The 22,642-nt window shown below is 40.1% G+C and overlaps 1 protein-coding gene across 1 annotated transcript in view; it reads right to left on the minus strand.

Annotated features, from left to right (window-relative positions):
• TMEM82 (transmembrane protein 82) overlaps positions 1–22,642 on the minus strand; it is a 124,889-nt gene that overhangs the window by 35,988 nt on the left and 66,259 nt on the right. The window contains exon 3 of the mRNA XM_086921696.1: positions 7,426–7,600. Within this exon, the coding sequence (XP_086777822.1) occupies positions 7,426–7,600 (175 nt within the window). The remainder of the gene's footprint in view (positions 1–7,425; positions 7,601–22,642) is intronic.

Consider the following 22,642-nt stretch of genomic DNA (forward strand, 5'->3'; position numbering starts at 1 on the left):
ATCCTTTTCGGATTGAGGGGCGTGTTTTTTTCGTTTCTTTCTCTCTCTAGAAAAACACGACCCCAGTCTAAAAAGGACGGGGCTTACAGCGAAAACAAAACGACATGGCGAGTGCTCGCTCCGTTCCTCCCGCAGCCCCGTCCCCATCCCCATTTTATTATAGACTTTCACACTTCGACCACACTGCAAGCAAAAAAAAAATGGCAGTTATTTTCCCTCCCTTTCACAAAACCTATCACGGTGCACAGCTTGATTCCGGTTGTTCCTCTGCGCTCCCAAGCCTATGTATCGAAGCGATGAATTCCGAAAGAGAACTACGATTCACGGCAAGAAATGGGGCACGCCTATTCAACCCCCGCTCTCTGTGAGAGTGCGCATGCGTGCTCAGACGTGGCAGCAGCATTATGGTTCCTTTCAGGCACTGCTGGAGTGAGTGCCGTAAGGCAAAAATGCTGCTGCTCGTGTTGCTCGTGAGTACCCACTTGTCTGTCGCCCACCTTATAGCGTTTAGCTGCTGTGGTTTGTGGGAGGGTTTATGAGTGTCAGTGTGTGCAGCCTGGGCTGCTTGAAGATGGAGAAGCTTTCAAGGATGGGCTTGGCTGACAGTTTCGAAGAGGAAAAGAGCACCCTGCCCTGCCCAGGCCATGAAAGTTGCCTCACGTGTGCTTGCAAGGGTTCGTGTTAAATCGTTCGGCATCATAATGGTTGCTTCAGTAATTGAAGCAGTGTTCCGTAGTTTTGAATAACGATTGTCTAGTTACGTTTTAAAGAATCAAATTGCATTTAGGCTATACGAAGCTTCCCAGTTGCTATAGGAGTGTAGTCAGTTCTCCAGTTAGCCCCAGGCTTTCAGTGAACACTTCTTGATCCGCTCCGTACAACCCTCAGCATCTGACTGCGGAGGTAGTGGCAGGGCAGCTCTGCAGAGCACACTTCAGAGTTTCTTTGTGTGGTCACTGGCACTGCACAATTTCTGGTCTTTAACTAGAGCTGCAGTGGTACAGCGGTCGGTTCCTGAGATACCCAGTAACCAGGGGCGTGCAATCGGTTAATTTATTAAACAATTCTTGCGCCATCCAGTCACAACATCAAACGTTCAGTTCCGCTTTGACCTTCCTGTAGGAGCCGGGCTACGTTGTATTGTTACTGAGCATTCCAGTATCTACAAGAGGTGAAGCCAAGCAGAGAGGACATTTTATCTTCAGTGCAGCTCTCCTGTTTCTCGGGGACAGCAGCTGTGCAGTACATAATTCCTAGACTTACGTGCATTCATTGTGTCCGTGAATACTGTATCTAAAGATAACATAGTATTCAACAGAATTCAGGCTCCGGTTAAGGCACGCCTCAAACTCCCGCAGTCTAACCTCTTTCAAAACATGACAGCTCCAATGCGTAAAGCTTCAGTAACGTGCCATAAACCTACTGTTGCTTGTATGTGCACCCTTCTATGCCGCCCTCAACAGTTACCCCACTAGCTGGTAACAGCGCTATATAAAGAAATAACTGGCGGCGCTGCGGGGGAGAGGGGGCTGGCAGTGAAGCAAGGCGGAGCAGGCTGGCACCGAGCAGCGAGAGATCCGGGTAGGGGCAAGGCTGTAGATGGGGCAGGGTAGGAACAGGGGGGTGGGGGACAAGAGCGGAGAGTCATGTGTGGGACACTATGTGTGTGAGACACTGTTTGTGTGTGACACTGTGTGTGTGTGAGAGACACTCTGTGTGTGAGACACTCTGTGTGTGAGACACTCTGTGTGTGAGTGACACACTGTGTGTGTGAGTGACACACTGTGTGTGTGTATGTGACAGTGTGTGTGTGAGACTGTGTGTGGCTCTGTGTGTGTGTGAGACACTCTGTGTGTGTGAGACAGCGCGTGTGTGTGTGACAGTGTGTGTGTGTATGAGACTGTGTGTGTGTATGACACTGTGTGTGTGTGAGACACTGTGTGTGTGAGACAGTGTGTGTGTGTGTGGCTGTGTGTGTGTGTGTGGCTGTGTGTGTGTGTGTGTGGCTCTGTGTGTGTCTGTGTGTGTGGCTCTGTGTGTGTGTGGGGCTCTGTGTATGTGTGGGTCTGTGTGTTTGTGTGTGGCATTCGCTAGAGATTAAGCGATTGGCATTGTAAATGACAATGCCATTTATTTATCTGTTTTCAAAACCAACACATAAATAAAAAATGTGTCATTTACAATGCCAATACCTCTAACCTTTGCAAAGGCGAGCCCGTTGCATTGTACATGCTTGTTTAGGTTTGGCGTGCCAGTACAGCTGTCACATGAGGTTATGTGTTCAAGTGAAAAACTGTTTTAAGAAGTGCTAATGAGGAAGGTATTTGGCTCCGCCTACATGTTGATTACCATAACTAGAGCATTTGATTGGGCAGGCGTTGTGTGCTTCAAGTTAAAAACAGTTCTTACCTTGTGGCAAAGATTATGCTTAATACAGTAGGACTAAACTGCTTATTACTACAAGTCAGTGATGTCATATGAAAGAAGCCATAGGTATGGGCTGTTCATTATGATGGGGTACAACAAAGGCCCGACATATTCATTGTGAAAAGCATATGTTAAAGCCAATAGGTCTTTAAGGAGTATTATTATTATACATTGACAAAGGCTATATGCAAGTATTTACTACATGGAATCTCACAGATCACTGTAGCTGTCAATGGTTTTGGTGTTTGGTTCCCCCATCTGACAAACGTTTGTGGTAGAAGACTTGCACTGGAGATATTCCTTGTTTGGCCATATTAGGAGGGGCTGTATATGGTTTTGCCCAGTGTAATTTTGTACATATGTCTTATTTTATGACTTTATGCTTGATGGCTGCGTTGTGGGCAACAATAGGAGGAGTACAGCAGCCCTGAGTTGGATATGATAAAATGACAAAAGATACAGTATATAGACCTGATTGATTCATTGTGAAATGCCAGATTCCATAGATCTGATCTGCTTATTTTGAAAATGTATTATAAAAGCAGAAGGTCCGTGAAAATAATATATTAAAGGACATAGACCTGTAAGTGCCGATTGTTATTATGCTATGGCATGCCTGCAGATTTACCAGCTATTTGGTTAAGTGAAATTATTTTTTCTTTCAATTTTTTTTTCACCCTAACAACTACCTACATAGCCCCACTGTTCCGCTTGCTTGATGCTCCTTTCGTCTGTAATGCACCGCCTGCCACGGGGCAACGCATACCGCACAGCCACTGCATCGAAACTGGGCAGCCGGATTAGATTGGCGTTGTCCACAGTAGAGTGACCAACCGTCCGTAAATTTCACGGACTGTCCATAATTTGGACCTCACGTCCGTTGTCTATGAGGATCCCTTTTAAGGACGCCTTTTGTCCATAATTTTGGGAGGTGCAGGGATCAGAGCTGTTCCCCTGTGAGAGGCTTCTGCTCCCTGCTGGGGCGCCTCACACTCCTCCTGGAGCACAAGAGCAGCCCCACCCGCCCATTGTCATTCTGTATGTGGCTGATTGTCACATACAGAATGACAATGAAGCAGTCTCGGGCTGTAAAAGTATGTGGGGGCCTCCTCCTGCCTCAGTGTATAAGGAACAAAATAACTTGTGTTTAACCTTGTTAATAGATTTGGAACGTCCCTACAGTGCTCGAGGAACTCTTGAACTCGGCGTCTCAATTGTAAATCGTCTTTGAGACCAAACTTTGATGTGAAGTCGATTTCACCGCCCCGTACACTACTTGAACTATCTTTTTTTGTGTGCGCTCCCTACGCTTGAAGAACTTTCAACGTGGAGGTTTGAATTATTTCCACCTCTTGAGGCAGGTTGCACATTGGGCGAATTTGGCTACCAAACAGCAACTGTTGCAACACCTGAATGCTTCCATCAATCTAAGGAATAAGCAATCATGTAAAAAATTGGGCCCTCAACAAAGTTTATGAGCCTCCCGAATACAATTACAGAACCCAATCACAGCCCTGAAGAGTAGTCCTTTGATTCAGATGGGCTTTGAAACACGTTGGCACTAATTTAACCAACAGGGGATTACGTTTTTAAACTAAGTAGCAAGTGACAAAATGTATTCTAAATCTGATGATATTCTATTGCTAAAACTAAAATATCCCTGTTGGATGGTACCCTGAGTTTGCTCTATAGGATTTCCTTTGTGATGTACTATTGTTGACTGGTAGCAATTTGAATTTGCACATATGTGTTAAAGTCTGGATGTTTATAATTTTGCAAGTTGTCTCTCAGTGTGAACTTTGTATTGTATTACTGCGTTTAATGTGAATTTGATCATGTGAATTTTTGTAATTTGTGAAGGAAATTGTGTAATTTGTTAAGTGCTGTCCTTCTTTTGTACTAAATATATTGAAGCTAATCGAAAACAAAAGAAAAAATTAAATGATTAATTGATTGGATCAAATTATTAAGGATTTTGGTCCAGGTCTGTTTAACTGATGACAGCTTATGAAAGGTAAAACGCTCAAGCTGCAACGTGAGACAACAGTTTATATAAAGAAGCCTGTGAAACAAGTTAAAAAGAACGGTTTATAGTTCTTTCACTGTCTCACCATTTTAGAACTGACACATTTTCAATATTATATTCAACAAAGCCATGGTTGCTGCTTTTTTATTTTAAGCAACTAACAACCATTGACAAAGCCAATAGTCCTTGGCTTGTTGTTGGTGTAATGATACTTGCTGTATTATATATCTGGATGCAATGACAGAAACAACATAATACCAGTAGGTCGGAAAACTATGCTAAGCACATATTTTTAGCCTAGGTGTTTTAAGCTACGCTCTTATTTACATCGAAGACGCCCTTTGAAGAGGCCCCTCAGTTTTTTTACCCCGCTTAAGGCACTGGAAACAACACCATGTCACTGTCACCTCACGTCCTGGCACTGTGCATCATGCATGACTTCTAAGTTTTCAGATTGCCTACGTGCAGAGGCATATTCAACTCTCCCCCACCCCTTGCTTTAGGAACTACAGCGAGGTGAAGTTCTTGATGGCCCTCTTCTATCTGCAATTCTGCAAACAAAGGCTCAGCTCATAAAGTGAAAAGGTGGGCGAATAAATAAGTGAAGGAATGTGTGAATGGCTGGATGGATTAGTGAAAGGATGAATGGATGAATGAAAGGGTGAATGGATTGATAATGAAAGATAGGATAGATGAGTGAGTGAGTGGAAGGATGATGTGAGAAAAGGTAAATAGGTGGATGTATGGTAAAAGGATGGATGGATGAGTGAAACGGTAGATGATGGTAAAGTGGATAGGTGGATGGATGAGTGAAAGGATGGATGGATTGATGAATTGATAAGTGAAAGGGTGAATGGATGGACGAGTGAAAGGGTGGATGTAAGGATTTATGAGTGAGTTAAAGGGGGTTAGATGGACAAAAGGATGGATAGATGAGTGAAGAAGTGAAAGGGTGGATGGATGAGAGAACGGATGGATGGTTGGGTGAAAGGATGGATGAGTAATAGGGTCAAACGATGGATTCATGGATGGATGAGTAGATGGGTGGGTGGAAGGATGGATGGATAAGTGAAAGGGCAATGGAGAGAGAGAAAGGGAGGATGAATGACTGAAAGGGTGAATGGGTGGAAGGATAAGCGACTGGGTGGATGGATGAGTAAGTGAAAGTATAGCTGTATGGGTGAAAGGGCAAATGGCTGGATGGATCAGTGAATAGATGGATGGGTGGAAGAGTGGATGGGTGACTGTACAGATGGATGAGGTGAAAGGGTGGATGGATGAATAATGGATGGATGAGTGAAAGAGTGGATAGAGGGATGGATGAGTGAAATGATCGATGTAAGGATACATGGTGGATAGGTTTGCAGATGGTTGAATATGTTTGGATATAGATGGGCACACAGTTGAAAGGACAGAATGAATGGTGAAAGACTTAATGATAGATAAAAGAAGGATTACACCTTGTAGCACCCATTATATTAAGTAACATTTCCTATACATTGACTTTCACGTTTATATGAGTCATTGTCTCTATATGATGTGTGTGTGATGTAACACACTGCGACACCCTGCCCTACATACTTGGGATGAGTAGCACTATAAAAGAAATTAAATACACATGAGAGACGGTCTATGTGAAGATGAGGGGCACCATTGGAGGGTGGTAGAAATGGGGGGTTTCCCTGGGAGGTTGGAAAGGAGGTGGGCGGTTTGTGACTGGGGGCTGGCACTGCAAAGTTCCTTGTATATCCAGTAGTTTTCAATCAAGAATAAAAGCGGCCCCACTTGTATTCAGGTGTGGTTCACTTTTGTCTGGTGACTATTATCTGCTGGAGCGAGATGCGAGTTTTGAATAGTCTAAGGTAAGAAGCTGCGGGCATACAGAAAAACCTTGAAGTGCACGATTGTATCAAACAAATATAATCTTCTTTTGACTTGTACTTAAGTGGTTGTCTATTTACTTGCGTGTATACTATTGTGCGACCTCCTCTGACGTGCCTGTAAAACTTACTTTGTCCCGAAGTTTTGTCCTGAATTTTGACCTCCTGTCCTGAATTTTTGTCCTGAATTTTGACCCTTTGTACTGAATGTTTACACTCACTGTCCTGAATTTGCACCCTTGCCAGTTGGTCACCCTAGTCCACAGTGCATTCTTGTTTTACTGTTCTAGGATGGCTGCCCTGTTCAGAAGCAACATTTCCGTCATTGCTACAGCAATTATATTCTAAGCACCATATCCTTACAAGATGACAGCCCACTGTAAGGTTTTTTTGCATGTTTTTGCCATGGCAAGTGCTTGCCTTCCATGGTTAAGATGCAGTATTTTTTCTTTTTGCTTAACGAGGTACTGAGTGCCTAAACGCCCCAGTGACTGAAGAGGCACTTTTAATTATGGATCAGATCTACTGGCATTGGAAATGCCTGTTCTATAGAAAGTAACAATGATACATAACGGCCACATGAGGTGTCCTACTACAATATTGAGTTTTACCTACCCACTTGCAGCAATATCGTATTCAGAATACTGACACCCCAAGATCATGATATTAAGTATATACAAGTAAATGTGGATTTATAAAGATACGTAGAAGTGGTGTTATGAATAGTAAATCTATGCTAACCACCACAGTATTTTGATAGTGAATATTCTGGATACTATATTATGGCAGGACAATATTCCTAATCTGATATTGTAACATAAATCTTCTGCAAAACATCCACATTTAAATATGGTATCTCCCTAGTAATATATCCCAATGTTTTAGGACCTTTGCTATTTGATGAGCCTCTGTCCATTGTGGTGCCATACACGCCTCATTGTAAGACAATAGAATGGAAGCACAGCGAAACATCTGTCAACTGACCAGACCCTTAGATAAGCTCCCTCCCCAACCCGTTAATTAAACAGACCCTTAGATAAGCCCTGAACCCCATGATCTGATTCTACCCCTTCTGGCACTGCACACACACACCTGATTTTGGGATAGCAGCATGGAAACAGCCCTCAGCGAGAACTCCAGGACCACCAAGGCAGCCACACGGGACCCCACAACAGTGAAGATGGCGGTGAGCACACAGAAGTGCAGCTCCTCCATCAGGCGACCTTGCCCCCGTATCCTCTCCTTTTCTGACCGTTTATCTGGATCACTGAAACAAAAACCAATACTGTGTGTCAATACCACTAGTGCCTGTACCATGAAGCAGAACACATCTCATTAACATTACCTGCTCAGATGCCTTTATATTTCACTGTTCTTGGTAAAGGGAGTGATTTACCTAGCACAAGTACTAAGGTGTGGGGATCACAGGACAGAGAATTCCTGTTCTATCCACTGAAGGATAGTCTCTCGGACACAATATGTAGTGAAGATTCCACCTGACTGAGTGTTACTCTAAATTTAGAAAAGCCATAATCACTCACCTTTCTGTTGATTGGTTTCTGCTTGTTCTTTCCCTCCCATGCCTTACCCCCTTTTGCTTCTAGCACCAAGATAATGATTATGGTGGTAGCTGTACTCTACAAATAAATGAATACATCTAAATACAGATGGGTGCTGTACCTAAGGCAGGGGTGGTCTGCAAATGAAAACTACAATGACCCACTGCGGTCTGGCTTGAACACTCCTGATGTTTTGAGTTTTTTTCTTTCGATTATTCACTACGTAATTTATCATTTCCATTTTCCCATGGGTGCACTAGGGTGCATACAGGAATCGTGAACCTGTATATTTATACAGGAGTACCTGTGCACACCTATTGCAGAATTGCACTTTTCTTCTGATAAAATATATTTCAAATAAACATTCCAAATATATTCTGTGTTATTGTTACTCCATATGTTATTGTTTCATTCTTTTGTAAAGTTTGTTTGCAGTATCAATCTATATCATACATGTTTATTTTTACATTGCAAAAACATCAGTTCACTATTTCGCAAAACAATATGATAGGTATTCTACATATATTCGCATTCGAATTCCTAACCAAATGCATTTGCGCCATTTGAGGTAAATGTCTATTAACAAAAACAACAATGAACCCTAATAGAAAAACATCTTGAATCTTTTATTCACAATTGTTTTAATACACCAGCTGGGGCGTGCGACAATCTTCACCAACACCAGGGTAGTGAGTGACATAAATGTCCATCCAAGCTCCTAATTCAGAGTACAGCATGGGAGACTTTACCACCACCTTTGCCATAAACAAAATGTGTACAATATCACTCGCCACAAGTACTTGAAAATGTAACACCATGTACAATCTGGTTTCAAAATAACACCAGGCCAATATGCCCATGTGAGCCCTGTGGGGACTCTTCCAGAATTAGAAACTTTGTTAACTGCCAAAAAAAGGTTCTCTCATTTTAACTCCTTCCATGCTCATGACGAGCTCAGCTCGTCATGAGGCACAGTGCTCGTGTGCTCATGACGAGCTCAGCTCGTCATGAGCCGTGGAACGCTCACACGCGGGGATAATTCCCCTGCTGTGCTGAGCGTTCCACACAAACGGGTGTGGCTGTGACGAGCTGAGCTCGTCATGAGCACACGAGCACTGTGCCTCATGACGAGCTGAGCTCGTCATGAGCATAGGGGCGCTATCGCGCCCCCCTCACCCCCCAGCACAGCGGGGGAATTACCGCCGCTGCGAAGGGGCTAAACAACTTGGCTTGGTTGTCAAATCTCAAGAGCTTTCTCTGTACAAATAAACAAAGACAGTGGTTCAATCCCAAGTGCTTTCTCTATGTGCATAAATAAACACTGACCTGTTATTACCACTGAAAAGACCAGGCCCATACGTTCTGGACCTATTCTAGAATTACAATCTGATGGTTCTTTTTAGCAGAATGTAAGTGTAGAGGGGAGAAAGTCGTTAATAATATTAGTTAATTTATTATTATTGTTAATTTATTATTAGTTATTTTATTAGAAAGCCATGCATTGTGGGACAATGAATATAAAGCATTAATCTATCCCTGCGCTAACTCTAAAATGACATCCGTAATTAAGCATCTTCAGACAGGAAAGTTCAAAGGTGTCAGCCTGTGGAGTCTCCCTAAGAAGTCTCTCCACAAAAATGGGTCATGTAGCATAAAGCTGCAGAGACAGAGCTTGCTCTAAGATGCTCTCTCTCTGAAGGCAGAAAAGTGGGGCACTTTCCCTACTCTCAAAATCGCATTATTACAGGTATCTTTCCTAAGAGTCAACGGGTCATGCCATCTGCTCTGAGTACGATCTTAAAGATGGTTTTCCATGGGATAACAGTGTTTTTGATTTGCAACAAGCTGACCTGGATTCCCAGGCTTTCTCCAGCATGAAGCACAACAGCTTTCCTTTATTGATTTGAGTTTACGATGTAACTCCTTCTTTCCTTGACTGACTAATAAAATAAAGACATTATTCTAGCTAACAAGGGTTCTTGTTCCATTTGCATCACAAAACGTGAGAAAGAACAAATTGGACAGCATACATGAAATGTAGCTATTAATTCTAAAGCGAGAGTTTCCAGGGAAATGCATTTCAGGTCTACAAGATTCAGCTAACATAAGAAAATGGCATGTGAGCTTTATGATATTGCATAGGGAAATAAGGCATATTCAAATAAATGCATTTTCCTACATTAAAATGGCATGATTTATAAACACATTTAATAAATGAATAATTGTCAGTTTCACAATATGAACTCTTCACTATAATGTTTTCACCTACTTACATTCACTTTCTATGTTAATTAATCAGGTTACTATGCAATGGCCTAAACACATCACGTTTCATGTTATTACATTTCTAAATTCTGCCACTTCACGTTACGACAACAAAGGATTATATGCGGGTGAAATCTACACATGTGATTATAATGCACCCCTATAAATAAACTTCGATTTATGCTACATCACCAACCTGTTACCTACAGCCTCGTCATGATTTTTAACTGTTGTTCTTACCTTCGGCAACCAGCTTACCACTTAATGAGAACTGCCCTTTCTCCAATCTCTGCAGAGTGACCGGCAGAAGCCTTTCCTCACGCCAGTGCAACTCACAACCATGCTTTACTCCATCCAAGGAACGTCTTGCCATAACCTCTTTATTCAAACCTTGATTTATTACCAGAGCTGTCTCTACCCTTAGGATGGTGTAATCAATCTTTGGTTCACAGAGCTACATTGATATTGATGGCTCTACCTTCAGGATGATGTAGTCAAACTTTGCTTCACTAATCTTCCTTTTCAGTCAAAGAGCCATATTTTACTCAAATTATACGACTCATGGGTAACAGCCGATTATCGCGAAAACGTTTACTTGTATACCAGATTTAATCACTGTACCATGCATCATGCCTTCCATTATGTTAGTGATAACCACTAGAGGGGTTAGGCCCATAGGACAAGGGTCAGGTAGGGTTGTAATACTGATGAAATACAGGAGGGGGTACCTGACTCCTAAAATACTTCTGCTTTATCTCTTTATAGCATCAATCAAACCACTACCTTTTTTGTTTGATTGGGTTATTTATTAATATTATTAATAACCCAATCAAACAAAAAAAGGTAGTGGTTTGATTGATGCTATAAAGATATACAGCATAAGTATTGAAGGAGTCAGGTTCCATTATGTTAGTGGCACATAAAAACTTGCTGTATAAACCATTTCAAATTGCCTATGAAAATGTTAATAATTAACTTGTTTGCCCAGTTCATAGTGAGATAATTTCGATGTTGTACATGTATACATTACTGCTGTTTGTATAATGGAATTCAGAGGAAAATACCTCTTAAAATTAGGAGTTCTTATGCTAGACCCTAGTTTGTCATAGGGGTTTTGACTTTTCTGGCACAATTTTGAGTGCAAGCACCCACCAAAATACCAGGTGACCAGACTGAACAAATGACAGATGATAGAGCATCTATAAATGTACATGCTGAAACACAGGCAAACAAAATATTGTAAATGCTTAAAGAAACCATTGCTGAAAATAGGAGGGAATCAGTCATAAACATTGAACAAAAATGACAACATCTTGAAACCTTAATGAGTAACTAAATAAATAGGAGAATGCACGTTACAACTCTGGCAAAATATCACGAGAACTTGGACTTTATATGAAACCTACACTACATGGCGACCAAAGAGGATTCATAATGAGTTGGAAAGCCATTTTAAATAAAATACTTTTTAGTCCTCAATATTTTAACAATAGAAGAATTTGCAAACATCTTGGAACATCTTGAAAAAAAAGGATTACCCATTTTAAGACAAAAATACAACATTCCAAGGAAAAGGAATGGAAGAAATGTCTAGAAGAGATAAAGAAAATACTGAATCAGTCAGTATTGCATAGAAACGGAGCAAAGGAAAAGGAAATGTTTAAAAAAAAAGGGATACTCTGGATAATAAACTGGATATTGCTTCCAAGTAGCAAGAGGAATACAGACAGTCATAATTATAAACATGTTACCACTTCTACAGACACTATTACTGAGAAGGAGACAAGACAGTAAACTGAAAGCAAGGTGGGCCCCTACAAATAAACCATCTACTGGAAGTAAACTAAGTGAATTTCAAACAAGAGATTAACCATCGACCAGAAGTGAAGGTGCAGTGTAGATTGGTGAACCAGAGTTTGATTACATTTTCCTGAGGATAGAGTCAGCACTGGCAATAAATCAAGGTTTGCTTAAAAAGGTGTGGGAAGCGATTCCTTGGATGGTGCAAACCATGGTTGTGAAATAAACAAACAAAGGCGTGAACAAATGTGTGAACAAAGGCTTCTGGCAGTCACTTAGTAGAGGTTATGGAAAGGGTGCTTTTCATCATCGTTAATGCCTGGTTGCTGAAGGTAAGAATGACATAATAAAAAGTTATGAGTGGGTTGTAGGTAACGGGTTGGGAATTACAACAGGCCTGCGTTTTTCATGCATGCTTAGAAAACACTCGGAACTGGGCCACCATGTTTGTTTATGTATACAAAGAAAGCTCTCAGGACTGCACAGCAGAGCAAAGCAATGTAAAGTGAGAACACCATCTTTTTAGCAGGTAACACAGGGCCAGATGCACTAAGACTTTTGTGGTCACAAAGGGAATTGGACATTTGCAGCTGCAAAATAATGTGTTACCTAATTGCAATTTGGATATGCGACTACATACCAAATTGTTTTTTGGTCGGGCGTGGTTTTGGGTGTCCCTTCCAAATAGTGATTCCTAATGAGAAGTGTCAATGTTTTGTGACCCAAATTCGATCACAAATCATCAATATTTTACTGCCTACTGAAAGGAAGGGGGCCCCAAAGAACCCTTTCCCCTTCCTGAATATTGAAAAAACACTTCTGGAGAGTAGTATTAAGAAATGTTTGTTAAACTTTTATTTATTTTTTCTAACACATTCCATTTTCTTTTAAGGAAAACAGGCTGCAATAACAAAAAAAAGGATTACTATATTTAAAAGCAATCACAGACATGGTGGTTTCCTTACTCCCGCAAGCCACCATCCCTGTGATGGAAAGAAATCATAGGGGATGGCTATTTGTGACATACTTAGTTAATAATTCATGAGAGAAGATGAATTGTGACCCATGACCACCGTTCCCTTTAAGGCGCGCGCGCGCACCTCTCCTGACATCAGCGCACACTGCCGTGTGTGGAGCGCGCACACAGCCAGGACGTCGGGCGAGAGAGTCGAGCCGCCGCTTTAAAGAAGCGAGTGGCTCGAAAATATGGCACTTTTGAATGCGGTGTGCGTGCCAGAGGAGGCCTGATGCTCGTGACGAGTGCATGTAAGGCTACCTTGTGGCCTGGCGGGCTGGTGGGCTTGTGGTGATGTGGCTGCAGAGAGTGGGGCGATTGTGGCCTTTTGGTTAAGTATTGATGTTCATCACAGCCTGTGAAGGGACTCTGATTAGCATCAATACTTAAACAAAAGGCCACAACCGTCCCTGAGCTTTACTAACAAAAGCGTAGAGCCAGTTTCAAAACACAGCGTGTAATTTAGTACACACTGTGTTTTTAAACTGGCTCTACTCTTTTTCTAGTAAAGCACGGCACGGGGACGATTGTGACTTTTTGTTTAAGTATTGCAAGGTTTTTAAAATACTAATTCCTAACTATAGAAGGCCTGAAACCTATGGTTTTTTAAATGAATTTGCAAGGTTTTTTAAATGCTAATTCCTAACTATATAAGTCCTGAAACCTATGGTTTTTTAAGTGAATTTGCAAGGTTTTTTAAATGCTAATTCCCAACTATATAAGGCTTGAAATCTATGTTTTTTTCAGTGAATTTGCAAGGTTTTTTAAATGCTAATTTCTAACTATATCAAGCGTGAAACCTATATTTTTTTTCAATAAATTTCAAAGGTTTTGTAAATGCTAATTCTATTAGCGGATAACGTTTATATATGTTATTATCCTTCTGGGACCACCTGAGCAGCCATCTTGTTTCTCAGGAGAAGTGAGGCACAAGGGAGCACAAAACAAGAGTGGAAAACGTGAAAAGGGGGCAGGGTTGAGACCCCCTAGCCCTTCTCAGGGGGTCCCATTTTTTAAAATGGCGGGGTTCACGCACAGTACGCGTACCCTACGCGTACGGTGCGCGTAACCCGAAATTTCTTTATTTTTTTTTGCCCTTGGGGGTCCTTTTGGGACCCCATGAGAGGGCTACAGCAGGGGTCTCCAAACCGGTCCTGGAGAGCCGGATCCATGCCAGATTTTTAAAATTACTACATGTATTTCAATGGGGATATCCAAAAAATCTGGCATGGATCCGGCCCTCCAGGACCGGTTTGGAGACCCCTGGGCTAGAGGGTTGGGGGGTCTCTACCCTGCCCCCTTTTCGTGTTTTCCACTCTTGTTTTGGGCTCTCTTGTGCCTCAGTTCTCCTGAAAAACAAGATGGTGGCCAACACTTCCTGGTTTGGACAGTTTGGAATGTTGACAGTCGACTGCCAGCCAATCAGAAACTCGCTCGCGCACGTAAGAGTACGCGCACGTACGGTACGCATACTGTACGTGTACGGTGCGCGTACGGTGAGCGCATATAGATATATAATTTGATCAAATACAATTTTCTCAACAACTACTGGAGGGATTTTCACCAAACATAGCAAAGGCACTACTGCATACCTGTCCCTACCATTTTGCCAAGTTTGGTGTAATTCCGTTCAGCCGTTCGGGCTGTAGCCGTGTCTAAAGGTCCTATAGAAAATGCCATTTGAAAAGTTTCAAATTCAATTTTCTCAAGAACTACTGGAAGGATTTTCACCAAACATATCAAAGGCACATCTGCATACCAGGCCTACCATTTTGCCAAGTTTGGTGTAATTCCATTCATCCGTTCGGGCTGTAGCCGTGTCTAAAGGTCCCTATGGAAATTAACATGGGGAAAACACGTTTTGGGACCCCCTTTCGGCCCCCGCTTGACAAATCCCCCCGAAACTTTCAGGGAAGGAGCGGAGCGGAGCTGGCCAAAATTCTGGAAATTACACACAGATTCCTCAATCGGCGCCAAAGTTATTCCCAATAGAATGTTGAGCACATATAGATATATAATTTGCTCAAATTCATTTTCTCAACAACTACTGTAGGGATTTTCACCAAATATAGAAAAGACACTACTGCATACCAGTCCCTACAATTTTGGCAAGTTTGGTGTAATTCCGTTCAGCCATTCGGGCTGTAGCCGTGTTCTAAAGGTCCAATAGAAAATGCCATTTGAAAAATTTCAATTTTCTCAAAAACGACTGTAGGGATTTACACCAAACATACAAAAGGCACTGCTGCATACCAGTCCCTATCATTTTGCCAAATCTAGTATAATTCCGTTCAGCTGTTCGAGCTGTAGCCTTGTCAGAATGTCCCTAAGGAAATTAACATGGGGAAAACACGTTTTGGGACCCCCTTTCTTCTCGGCCCCCCTTGATGAATCCCCCCGAAACTCTCAGGGAAGGAGCGGAGGCATATTTAAGGAAAGTTACAGGCAGATCCCTCAATCGGCGCCAAAGTTATTCCCAATAGAATGTTCGGAATTTCCTATGGTAACTAGGTCCTAACTATATATACCTACTGGCGACCGCCAGTAGGTAATATGTGTGTATATATATATATATATATATATCTATATATATATAGATATATATATATATATATATTACTTTGAATGAAGTCCCTCATTGATTGTCTCTATTGTATTGAGTATTTTAATCAGAACCCCTTCACAGGCGGAGACGCGCGAGCGCATCAACCAAGATGGCCCGCCGCCGACTGAAGCTTGGCCCGTTTTGGGCCCCTTTTGGCCAAAATACGACGAATTTCTGTCATAAACTTTCAGAAAATGGGAGCTCTGGTCTGCTGATTTGATTATTTACCTGTGTGGCGATTTTCCTGCAGTTCCCTTCGTTGGAAGCCTGTTTTTCTGCCTCCTGGTTCCTGCTCCCAGCCTCTCTTCAAGGTAGAGCCTGCTTGGTATGCTCGGGGGGGGGGGGGGGAGTGCTTCTTAGGAAAGGGCCTGACTTGGGCCTAGCCACGCCCACAGTCCAATTTAGCAGCTGCACTAGAGACTTTTTGGAGTTTTTCACTGCTTTCTTCATATTATTACTCCTGTAACTCACTTTTGGGTTTATTTTCGAATTTCTGTGTATTTTTTCCTCTCACAATGGAAAATAAAAATCCAGTCAGCACTAAACGAAAGCAGCAAGTCTCCCCTCCTCCAGTTAAATCTAAAGTGGTGGAGTCATCTGAGCCTTCTCTTTCCTTAATTTTGGAAGAAATTCAAGCACTCAGAATTAATACTGAAGCTATTGCCTCTGATATTAAAAGTGTGCGCAAAGATATGGCTTCTATGTCAATTAAAATTTGTCATAATTCCATCAAAATACAGGATAACAAGAATATAGTAGATGCTCTTGCTCCTCTGGCAGCTAAAATTCTTCCAATGCATGCTCAACTTTTGGAGTTAGAAAATCGAAATAGGCATTATATACCGTCGCATTTTTAATTTGCCTGAAGAAGTTGAAGGTTCTAGTTGTCGATTATATTTGAAATCTTTGCTTCCTGGTCTTTTGAACATCAAGTTTCCGGAAAAATTTGAATTGGACAAAGCCCATAGAATACCTTCTCATCGTAGCCCTCGCCTTACTAAACCCATGCAAATGATATTCAAGGTGCTGCGCCATCATCATCTTGTACTGATAAGGAAAGCTGCAAGAGACATTCCTTCACTTATGGTGAATGGTAACAACATTTTTATTCACCAAGACTTTGCTAAGGAGACGGTTGCTATCCGCAAGGAGTTCTCTGCTTGTTGTCCACAGCTTAGGAGCCTTGGTTTCAAGTATGGACTATTTGATCCTTCTACAATGCGCATATGGAAAGATAACTTTTCCAAATCCTTTCAACGTCCTGAAGAGCTGAGGCAATTCATTGAGCAACAATCTCCACCTTCAATGGATACTCATGACCCCAACACTTGACTCCTTCTAGTCAGAAATTAAATGACACATTTATGACTCCTTTCTTTTGGGCTTCAACGGCTTTGGCCATGCTTGTGGAACGTGTGTGCGTTTCTCTGTTTCTATTTCTGTATTTTGTTTGTACTTTTCTCCCTATTTTCTTTTCCTCCTTTTCTGTTCCTACTTATGGAGTTACTATTTTAAGCTGTCTCTCACTTCTGCTTTTCTCCATCTCTTCTTGTTCCAAAGCCTTTTTTCCTTGTTTTTCTTTTTCTAAATGGCTACTGTTCATAATATTAAAGTTGTTTCTCTTAATGTGAAAGGTTTGCGACATCCAGTTGAACGTAGTAAAATTTTGGACTATTCAGGTAGTTGTAAAGCTGATATTTGTTTTGTTCAAGAGACTCATGTTGAAGATAAGGTTTTACATTATATGAATAAAAAATGGGTAGACTCTATTGTTTCCTCTCCGGCTACTGGAAAGAAAAATGGAGTTGCTATTTTCTTTGAAAAACGGCTACATTGTCAGGTTTTGAATAAAATTTCAGATCCTGAGGGTAGATATATATTATTTAAAATTAAAATTCATGATTCTACCTTATTTTTACTCAATATTTATGGTCCCACAGCGGATGACCCCGTTTTTTGGTCTACTATCACTACTGAAGTTCTGAAGTTGGGTAATGTTCCACTGGTTGTTGGGGGTGGTTTTAATGTTATTGCTGATCCATTGCTAGACAGGTTATCTGCAACTAGATTTCGTCCCCCTAAAGTGTTTCATGCCTTTAAATTGTTTACCCAAACTACTAAATTGGTTGACATATGGCGATTACACTTCCCTACTGATAAATGTTTTACCTTTTTCTCCAACCCCCATAATTCTCATTCACGAATTGATTATTTTTTGCTTTCTCCTTCTCTTATTCAAACTGCAACTTCCTCAGTTATTGGTAATATTGATATATTGGATCATGCTTTAATTTCTTTTGTTTTAAATATCTCCTCCAATTTTACTAAACAAACCAGATGGCGTATGAATACTGGTATTGCCCTTCTTGACCATAACAAACCTAAACTATTACAGGCTATTCAAGACTATTTTTTGTTTAATCCAGACCACTCTACTTCTGTAATCAATAGATGGGACGCATTTAAGGCTTATATTAGAGGTGCTACAATTTCTATTATGGCTCATGAGAATAAATTGTTTAATGCTAATATTAAACACTTGGAGAAACAAATAGCGAAGTTTGAGAGGTTATTTAGTACTTCTAATAATCTCCACTACAAAACTGAATTACAGAAACTTCGTTCTGAATTTAATTCTATGCTTAGTAAACAAGCTGGGATTCAGATTGCTAATTCAAATGCTAGATTTCGCTTCAATTCTAATAAATCTGGAAAACTCCTTGCAAATTATCTGTGCATTAAAAGAGATAAGACACAAATTACTTCAATTCGTGGTCCCCAGGGTAAGATTGCGTGATCACATAATGATCTTGTTAAAGAGTTTCTAGATTTTTATTCAAACTTGTATAACAAACCTGATATCTGTGACAATTCGTTAATTGATACTTTTTTGAATGCATGTGATTTGCCACAGATTTCCCCCCTACTACTGATGAAATTTTGAAAGCCATTCACTCACTTAAAAAGAATACATCTCCAGGCCCTGATGGTATCCCTGCGGAATTTTATAAAGAATTTCAACCTCATCTTTTATCCTATTTATTCCAGCTTTTCTCCCACTATAGCTCTTCTGGGACCATTTCCGGCTCTTTTACTGATGCTTTGATTGTTGTGCTTCCCAAACCTGATAAAGATCCTACCCTAATTTCCAATTACCATCCTATATCCTTAATAATATCAAGATTGTAAATTATATGCTAAAATACTTGCCCCTATTATTCACCCTGATCAATTTGGATTTATGAAAAATAGATATTCCGCTAATAACACTAGAACCCTGTTACATGTTATAGAACAAAGTTCTACCCTACTGGAACCTGCTGGGGTCATGGCTTTATACGCAGAAAAAGCCTTTGATAAAATTCATTGGCAATTCTTATTTCAAACCCTATTGTCATTTAATTTTGGTCCATCTTTTATTCGTATGATTTCTGTGTTATATTATGCTCCCACTGCTCGTTTATTTATCAATGGCCAAATTTCGACTCAATTTTCCCTTTTCAGAGGAACTCGGCAGGGCTGTCCCCTTTCACCACTTTTATTTCTGTTAGGAATAGAACCTTTTCTTAATTATATACGTAATTGCAATGCTATTCAAGGTATTACAATCAATGATGTCACTATTAAAACTTTAGCGTATGCAGATGCCGTATTGTTATTTCTTAGTAATCCCATTTCATCCGTTCCCTCATTGTTAGATATTATAACTAAATATTCTGCTACTTCAGGTTACAAACCTAATGTTAATAAGACAGAATTTTTCCCTTTAAATGTTCTCTGTACGTCTGATAACTTACCTTTATCTGATATTGTTTGGCAAAAAGACAAGCTGAAATATTTGAGTATTTTATTTTCGTCCTCCTTACCTTCAACGTTAAAGTTGAACAGTACTTTTATACTTGATTACGTTAAAAATAAAACTTCTAAATGGTCTTCTCTCCATCTTACATGGTGGGGAAGAATGGAATCTATAAAAATGAATATTGCTCCTAAAATATTTTATTCCCTTGCTATGATTCCCACCCAATTTCCATTAAAATTTTATAAAGATGTTGATAAATTGTTGTCTACATTTTTATGGCTTCACAAGCCGACTCGAATTGCTTATAGAAAATTAAAAATCCCTAAATGTAATGCAGGATTTGGCCTTCCTGACTTCTTTCACTATCATAAAGCATTCATATTAAAACAAAGTTCCTTGTGGTTCACTGTTTCTCCTCTAGTTAAACCTCCCATCTGGTTTGACATAGAAAAATCAATTGTTGCTCCTTTTCCATTGCCTTCCTTACTCACAATGTCTCATAAATCTACTGTTGTACATCGTTCATCTATACTAAAATCATCAAGGTTAATTTTTAATGATTTGGATGAGAACTTTGCTTCTCCTTTAAGCTCTACTATGGATGTATCGTTATGGCATAGTCCTGTTATTAAGCTGAATAGAAATATCAATTTTTGGAATTCATGGATTAAGGCAGGCATATTTTACCTTAAAGATATATTCTGTGATGATGCCTTTATTCCTTTTGATAATTTACAATCACAATTTAAGTTACCTCAGACGGATTTATTTAAATATCAACCTCTATGTAATTCCATTTTAGACTCTTATCCAAATGGTGTTCCTTCTACTGTTACGACTGATTTGATAATTTATTGACATTCTGTTTCGTCTTCATCAAACGCTGTATCTATTTTATATAAACGATTTGTTGCTTCATTAGGTACCAACATTAATATAATTTCCTCATTTTGGAACGCTGAACTTTCCATTTATCCGTCTGATGACTCTTGGAAATCTGTTTGGCTTATTAGTATTTCTGGGTGGTTACCGGTATCGCTTTATCAGACCAATGCACATATTTTGTGAAAATGCCGCCGGGTTGCAGGGACGGCGTACATAGTGGATCACGACTCGTGCTAAGATTGTGGAACGTAGCATGGCTCCACATCAATGACTGTATTTGGGAAAACTGACACTACGACTTGAGAAAATACTAGGATCCTGCAACAACATTAATGAATGCTCAGACTAAGATTGGTTGGACAAGGTCACATGAATTTCATCCTAAAAATTGTACATAGATACTGGAACTGAAACATATCTTTACACCATACAAAGCCTTGAGAAAGCCCGAAGGGGGCAAAACACACGTCGTATGTGGACCATAAAGTGTGAAAAATAAAGGCTAAAAATTTCTGCTTGACCAAGGACATGGATTATTGATGAAACGCTAAAATAGCGAAGGGATCAAAGAGACGGTTTTGGAAGTCCACTGGTGTTTCTTTTCATATTGTAGGGACCTTCATTCCGAACGGAATTTTGGGAAGGGGGTCGCCATTTGTTGCCCGAAGTGGATGTGCATCCAACACCAAGCAGCACTCCATATTGTTCAGTGTGTGTGAGATTGTATTAGTGTATGATTACTGAGAACTAAGGTTGATGTGCGAATCAAAATAGCAAATCCATCATTCTTTTTGTCTACAATGCACATATTTTGTTTAATTCCTTATGGACCCCAATACGCCTCCACCGGGCTAAATTACTCCCATCTGATGTTTGTTGGCACTGTAATTTACATCCTGGATCCTTGCCTCACATGTTATTTGATTGCCATATCATTTAAAAATTTTGGTCTGAAGTCTGGGATGTTTTACTGAAGATTTTACCTATTCACAATGCTCTTTCTTATAAATTGGTGGTTTGTAAATCAATTGTGCTCCTTCATCCCCTTCCAGATTCTGAAGGAAAATGGTTCAATTTCCTAATTTCAGCAGCGTTGAAATCCATTACTTTTTGCTGGAAAGACGCTTCTTCTCTTTCTGTTAATGCCTGTTGGTCTTGGATCATTTTCACAAGACGAGGTGCTCAATTGTCATTACATGGAATCAATCATAACCAGCCTTCTTATCAATCCTTTTGGTCACCTATTGATTCATATTTGTTATTAACATAATAGTTTTTATTGTTTTTCTTTATCTGTTTATATTCATAATTTGCTGTTTATTCAATATTTTGAAGCTAATAGGAACTCTGATGGTCCTTATGAGATGATTTAATATGTACCCTTTTTCCTTTCCCCTTTATTTGACTATTTTACTTATTATGACTTCATAACCTATTTTGTTAATAATTATCCATTGTATTCATCAATTGATTGGTTTTTATTGATATGTAATATTTTTATGTATTGTCTTTCTTGTTTCTATTTTGAAAAATTTCAATAAAATTATTTTAAACACAAAAGAACCCCTTCACAGGCTGTGATGAACATCAATACTTAAACAAAAACACTGCTGGAGGTGGTTCAATCTTTGATTTTAGTTTGTTCTCTTTGTTTTTAGCCCCATCGTTGTCTGACTCTCTAACTTTGTTCTCTAATCTGAGTGATCATAATCTTGTCTCAATCTGTGTATTTTACCTACACATAGACCATCATTTACCCGCTCCACAAAATCAAAAAAAATATACCAAGGTGGAGATGAAGCTCTCCATCCATAGTGTTTTTACTTTGTTTGAAAATCGGACCAGATGTTGTTTGAGTCATTCTGTTCATTTAAGAGTAACACCAATATTAGGCAAGGAGCAACACGCTTCCAGACAGTTATTGACTACCCTGGAGTAAGAAAATTATTGAAATTTAAATGTAATGTTGCCACCTTTCCTCCTGTTCTAAAACCAAACGTACCAGCTTTAACGCTGGTCATCAGCATACACATTTTGCAACTTCACTCATATTTTTTAATTTGCAACATGAAACATATTTTGTAAACAAACAGTAACACAATATGCAATATAAAGCATGATTAGGTACTTCATTCAGGCGAGTGGTTAGACTTATCACCATGCCGGTTGCTCTCTACTAGAGCTCCACATTGTCAACCACCTTTTATTCTGCTAATCCTCCCCTATTCCTGCCATTGCCTCTTGCCCAGCAGCTCCCCGATGAGGGGAGGCTTGGGGTCTTTTTCCACAAGGAACTTCCAATTAAATTAGATATTACAAACAGGTGTAAACCAATTATATCATATTTAGAGGAGAGTTCACATGAACTTTAGCACTGG

The sequence above is a fragment of the Lissotriton vulgaris genome, chromosome 5 (assembly GCF_964263255.1).
Source record: "Lissotriton vulgaris chromosome 5, aLisVul1.2, whole genome shotgun sequence".
In the NCBI taxonomy this organism is placed as follows: Eukaryota; Metazoa; Chordata; class Amphibia; order Caudata; family Salamandridae; genus Lissotriton; species Lissotriton vulgaris.